We start from the raw sequence: 6000 nt of genomic DNA, 5'->3' as shown, positions 1-6000 counted from the left end.
TTTAATTGTTTCCACTTTGGGGCTATTATGAATAATGCTGGTATGAACATTCATGCATAAGTTTTCATGTAAACATGTTTTCATTTCCCTTGGGTATATTCCTAGGAGTGGATTCCTGGGTCATATGGTAACTCTGTATTTAACATTTTGAGAAACTTCCAAATGGTTTTCCAAAGCAACCACACCATTTTACATTTTCAGCAGTAACGACTGAGAGTTCCAATCATTCTACATGCTCAACCAACACTACTCCCCGTCTGTCCTTTTTATTTTAGTTATCATAGTGGATGTGAAGTGGTATCTGTATATGTGTTTTAAGAAACTGATGTTTATTTTTCAACAGCTTCATTTCCATTTTCTGTTCAAGAGCCTGTGGAGGACAGCTTAATACTACCCAATGGTCATTCTTACCAATTCACTGGCCTGAGCATTGGGATCAGTCTTCAGTGGTGGGTTGAGTGCTCCCATCTTCAGCAGAGAATTGCTCGATAGGCGCAGAGAGCACCAACATGCTTTCAGACCAGCCTGTGACCTCAGGTTGAGTAGTAGTAAACTCAGGAACAAGAGCGGTCCGTTCGGTCTGAAATTCCTTCTTGGTCACAGCCTTTCCATCAGTGACCTGTTTATTCTTTTCGATCTCTACAGGGTCTCTGTAGAAACAGAGATCAGGCATGACGTCCCGTGAGTGCTCATGGAAGATGGTGTCATGCATGCACTGTACTTCCCAGGACAGTATTCACATCAGACCCATGGAGTGGGCTCCCTTGTTGTTGCTTGGGGTGGCAATGTCCACCTGGAGCAGAGGAGAATCTGTGTCATGCAGAGCAATGGCGGGCAGCTTAACATAAGATGCCTCTGTGAGAGGCTGGTGGTCAGCTATGGGATCAATGACCACTGGAAGTTATGGCTAATGGAAGGCTGCCTGGATCTTATTAACAAAAAATTCCAGGAGTGAAGGAGCTAGCCATAAGAGTGGCTCCAGTGGCAGCAGCAAACTTTAGCCCAGCTTGGTGGCTAGTATTCCTGGAGGATGTGACACTGACATCAGCTGGGTTTTCAATGGCACGAGTCACCAGTAGAAACTTCTCTCAGGTTCTCTTCAGATTTATGATGTAGATGTTATCACTGCATTCTGTAGATGTACGGTTCCATTTGGAAGTCAAGGTTGGTGCCACCTAAGTGGGTTCCTGCTACAAGGAATTTAAGGATCTCCTCCTCCTTCACCTGTAGGGTATCAAGGGCTCTGGACATTGTGAAAGTTTCCTTTTACATTAGGAAGGAAACCTCACTGTGGTTTTTATCTGCATTCCCCTGATGGCTAATAATGTTGAGTATCTTTTCATGTGCTTAATGGTCATTTGTATGTCTTTGGAGAAGTATCTATTCAAGTCCTTTGCCCATTAAAAAATGGGTTGTCTTTTTGCTGTTGAGCTGTAAGAGTTCTTTACATATTCAGATATATCATTTACAAATATTTTCTTTCATTCTCTGCGTTGTCTTTTCTGTGCCAAATGATTCTGCATGCTTTTCCCAAGACCACCTCCTGTGAGGTAGGTGTTACTGAGAGGGAAAAGGAAGTTCAGAGAGATGAAATTTAAATCCAGTTCTGTATGACTATAAAACTCAAGCTTTCTCTTCTATCCCAGCCTGCTCACAAAGATGAATGAAGACATGTTTCTGGCTTTAAGGAGCTTGGTCTGGCAGAGGACATGCAACAAGAACAAAAACAAATGGGGTGTAAAGCAGAGTTCCACAAGTGCCACAAAAGAAGTGTGGAGGAAGTGAGCACTTCTGGCTGGGGAGATCAGGGCTGGCTTCAGTGAGGTGGTGTTTGTCTTGCAGGATGGGTACAGTTTCATTGGATGGAGGTGATGGAGTAAATGGAGATGAGCATTTCCAAAGGAGAGCAGAAAGTGAGGGCTGAATGAATGAATGGAGCTTTGAGCCTAAGACTCGCTGTGATGGGGAGTCCCAGGGCTTGTTGAGGTGGGAGATCTTAGGGACTGCCCATGATATGGGCTAGAGAGAGGTCTCCAGAGGTAGGAGGTCCAGGGGTTGGATGGGATAGGAACACTGACACTTGGGATTGGCAGACCCAGGGGATGGGGAGTCTGAGGGATGCCTGGACCTGTGGGCTGCCTGGGATGGAGGTTCCTGGAAGGTCTTAGGTGAGGATCTTGGGCCTGGTGGACCCGAGGACGTTGGAACGGACTGGGATGGAGGGCTTCTTTAGGCTGCATTAAGTGAGGACCCTGGGACCGGTGGAATGGAGAGATCTCTGGCAGCTTGTGATGGGGCTGGCCCGTGGGGCCCTTGGGGCGGGTCCAGCTTCGGGCGCCTGCGGCGGCTGCAGGTGGGACGCGCAGGGCGGGCCGGGCGCGCGGGGTGGGGGCAGGGGCGGGGGGCGGGCCGGCGGCCGGGGCGGTCCCGCGCGGCCGCGCTGCGCAGTGACTCCGCAGCGGGCGGAGCGCCGCGGGCCGCGTCCTCGGGAGCCGTGGCGGCAGCGGCGGCGGCGGCGGCGGCGGCGGCGGTGGTAGCCTCAGCTCCTGCTCCCCGTGCCGCCGGCCCCAGCGCTGTCTCCCGGGCCCCCCCGGGCCCCCGGGCCCTCGAGCCCGGTGCGCGCCCTCGCGTCCCGCCGGCCCCCTCCCCCGGCTGGGCCCGGGGGAGGGTGGCGCCGTGAGCGAGCTGGGATCGGGCTCTCCTGCCCCTTCCCCTGCCCCTGGGCCGCCAGGATGGAGGCGGGGTCGGGTCCCCCGGGCGGCCCGGGATCCGAGAGCCCCAACCGGGCGGTGGAGTACCTGCTGGAGCTGAACAACATCATCGAGAGCCAGCAGCAGCTGCTGGAGACCCAGCGGCGGCGCATCGAAGAGCTGGAGGGCCAGCTGGACCAGCTCACCCAGGAGAACCGCGATCTGAGGGAGGAGAGCCAGCTGCACCGCGGGGAGCTGCACCGGGACCCCCACGGCGCGCGGGATAGCCCGAGCCGCGAGAGCCAGTACCAGAACCTGCGCGAGACCCAGTTCCACCACCGCGAGCTGCGGGAGAGCCAGTTCCACCAGGCGGCCCGGGACGTGGGCTACCCTAACCGGGACGGCGCCTATCAGAACCGGGAGGCTGTGTATCGGGACAAGGAGCGGGACGCCTCCTACCCACTCCAGGACACTGCTGCTTACTCTGCCCGCGAGCGCGACGTGGCCCAGTGCCACCTGCACCACGAGAACCCAGCCCTGGGTCGCGAGCGTGGCGGGAGGGAGGCTGGGCCGGCGCACCCGGGCCGCGAGAAGGAAGCCGGCTATTCGGCGGCGGTGGGCGTGGGGCCCCGGCCACCGCGGGAGCGGGGCCAGCTGAGCCGCGGCGCATCCAGGAGCTCCAGCCCCGGGGCTGGCGGCGGCCACAGCACCAGTACCAGCACCAGCCCGGCCACAACCCTCCAGAGAAAGTAAGGAACGCGTGTTTGTCTTCCCCGGTTCTTCCCCGCTAGTTCCCTCTTCAACTTGAACGGCTAGTAAAGTAAGAAGCCAGTGCCTGATTCCGTGTCCTCTCCTGTCCCAACCTGTCGGGAGAAGCCGGGCGCCCCCCCAGGCAGCCGGTACCCCTTCTCTAGCTTCCCCAGAGTGGGTTGGCCCGATGAGTGCAGACATCTCTTCTTTCTCAAAACCGTGGCCAGTGAGAGCTTGGAGCAGTCGTCACCCCCTCCACTTCTTCACCCCCTCCCTGTATCCTTGCCAGAGGATGGCTTTTCATTTCTTTATTTATTCTATTTGGATGTGCCGGTTGGGATATTTATTGTCTGTCACGATGTCAGTTCAGAGCCGCAGGGGAACGAAAGCCCTCCCTCCCCCCACCCCCGGCCGCGACTCCCCCCACCATTCGGATCTCCTCTGCAGGTCCTGAGCGCAGGCCTGATCGTTTCTCCTTTGGCAGCCTCAGCTCCATCCTTTCCCAGAGAGGCAGGTGGGGACCAGAATGGCAGCTGGAGGCTGAGACGTCCCTCTGAGGGGAACTGCAGCACATCCAGGCCGGGGGAGCAAAGATGGAGGCCCGGCCCTTGGCTAGTTCCTCAAAGACCACCCCCTCTCCACCCTCAAGAAAAACACCGCCCAATTAAAGAGCATACCAGCAAGGGAAGTCTACAGATCTTCCCTCTTGTTGGATTAGTGCCAGTGTCTGTGCTGGGGTCTGTGTGTCTGCTTATTTGGGACTCCTTGGCAACATCTCTTGGGTTGGTGGGGCATGGGCTGAGTCCACTTCTCCATGCAGATACCATGGTGAGTTGGTTGGGGTAAATGTCAAGCTGAGGGAGCCAAGGGTTTGCAGGCTCACAGGGCTGCCTTAAAGGCTCCCTGATTTCTCTTCTGCTGGACTGGAAAGAATACTGAACCGGGAGTTAGGAAACCTAGGTTCCCCTTCCAGCTCTGCTGCAGATTGGTTTTGTGACCTTGACCGAGTCCCTTCCTCTCTTAGGGCATCAGTTCCCCCATATCTTTATAAAAGGCAGGGTCTGCCTTGAATGCTCTTGAATGGCCCCTCCAGCTTAGATTTGATGGTTCTGTGACTAATCCGGCCACCACTACAGAGCAAGTCTGAAGTCCTCTAGCAAATGGACAGCTTTCCCCCTCCTCTCATGGCTCAGCTGGTCCTACCATGTGCCACAACCAGTGGAGTGTCTCTTGGAGGCTGGGCTGGGGGTGGGGAAGCCTTCTGCCTCAGGAAATCTGCCGGGAGACAGCTCTCTGCAACTCCCCCGTGGTGAGGCAGCAGGCTGGGGTGCTGGGTTGAGATGGCTGGGCCCCAGGAGCAGCAGCTGCAGCTCAAGGACTCGGCTGGGCTTCACTGCAGTGCACCCTCAGCTGAGGTTTGGTGTGGGCTGCCCCAGAGGGAGATGGGCTCTTCTGCCTGGGGGAGGGGGTGGGGGTGGGGCTGCTTGGAGCCCATTCCAGGAGGACTGACTGTGTGCAGCTTGGGGCCCCTCACTGGAGGGAGGGGCCGAGTCAACCAAGCAATACCCTCTCAGGAGAGGGCCATGGTAGGGTGAAGGCAAAGGGAGACTAGATGGGCTTTGTGGTCCTTGAGCCTGGCTGCGGAAGACTTCCAGAGTGGTCAAGCCTGTGACAGAGGAAGCAGCCTCATTATGTGTGCTCCAGGTAGCAGAACCGGGAGCAATGGGAAAATTGGGGATAAATCAGGAAGAACTTTCCAACCTGGTCTGGTGATGCAGCGGACTGCCTCAAGGGGATCAGGAAGGGCTAGAGAAAACATAATTCCTGAACTGGTGGAAAGCCCTATGAAATGATCAAGGCTTTCCCCAATTCTAGGATTCAGTTCCCGTCCTATTCTCCACCCTGCAGATGTGGGTTTGGAAGCCTGTTTGCTCTTGAGCTCTGGGCTTCTGCCATCTGGGCAGGCCTGCCTCTCGGTCCTTCCCTCTATTTGTGCAGCCTCCAGGCTGTTCGTTGGATTTCACATTTTGTGAAACACATTTGTGTTTGTTGCTTCACATTTCCTAATGGGTTAATAAGGGGATTATAGATGGTACTTCAAATTTCTCCTAACCATAAATATTTGCACATCCATTATTACCTCTTTTGGTCCTCACAACAGACCCTGTGCAGTGAGCACTAGCAACTCCATTTTAGAGATGGGGAAACTGAGGCTCCAAAAAATGAAGGGACCTTGCTCAAGGTTACACTGCCAGTTCTTAATAGAGCTAGGGCTACAACCCGAGTCCACCTGTCTCCAAGGCCTGTTATTTTTCCACTGGAGCTTTCTAGAGCCTCAGGACCTGAACAGGTCACAAACTGGAAGAAGCCAAGAGAGCCTGAGGTATCTGGAAGATTCGAGCAGGGGGAGATGGCTCTGGAATGAGTGATGAGAGGGGGAGTTGACGGGGGAGGGCAGAAGGCCTTGTCTCCCTCCTTTCCACCCTCCTTCCCTCTCTCTCGGCCAGGTGTCAGGAGGGCCTGTTGATGCAGTAGCCATTGTTGTCGCCACAGCTGCTGC

The 6000-nt window shown here is 55.5% G+C and overlaps 1 protein-coding gene and 1 pseudogene across 4 annotated transcripts in view; one reads left to right on the top strand and one right to left on the bottom strand.

Annotated features, from left to right (window-relative positions):
- Nucleotides 1–436: 436 nt before the first annotated feature.
- Nucleotides 437–1251, bottom strand: LOC145535377 (small ribosomal subunit protein uS2 pseudogene; annotated as a pseudogene).
- A 1193-nt stretch (nt 1252–2444) lies between these two features.
- IQSEC2 (IQ motif and Sec7 domain ArfGEF 2) overlaps nt 2445–6000 on the top strand; it is a 77729-nt gene continuing 74173 nt past the window's right edge. For 2 of the 4 annotated variants that reach the window (XM_081567000.1, XM_081566998.1), the window contains exon 1: nt 2445–3439. In XM_081567000.1, coding sequence (XP_081423126.1) covers nt 2733–3439 — 707 coding nt within the window. In that variant the 5' untranslated portion in view covers nt 2445–2732. The remainder of the gene's footprint in view (nt 3440–6000) is intronic. The other 2 variants (XM_081566997.1, XM_081566999.1) reach the window with 2 other exon arrangements.

Source organism: Giraffa tippelskirchi, chromosome X (genome assembly GCF_054371585.1).
Source record: "Giraffa tippelskirchi isolate mGirTip1 chromosome X, T2T-mGirTip1v1.2.pri, whole genome shotgun sequence".
Lineage (NCBI taxonomy): Eukaryota > Metazoa > Chordata > Mammalia > Artiodactyla > Giraffidae > Giraffa > Giraffa tippelskirchi.
Note: the sequence above shows the minus strand (reverse complement) of the source record. Positions and strands in the feature narration are given on the sequence as shown.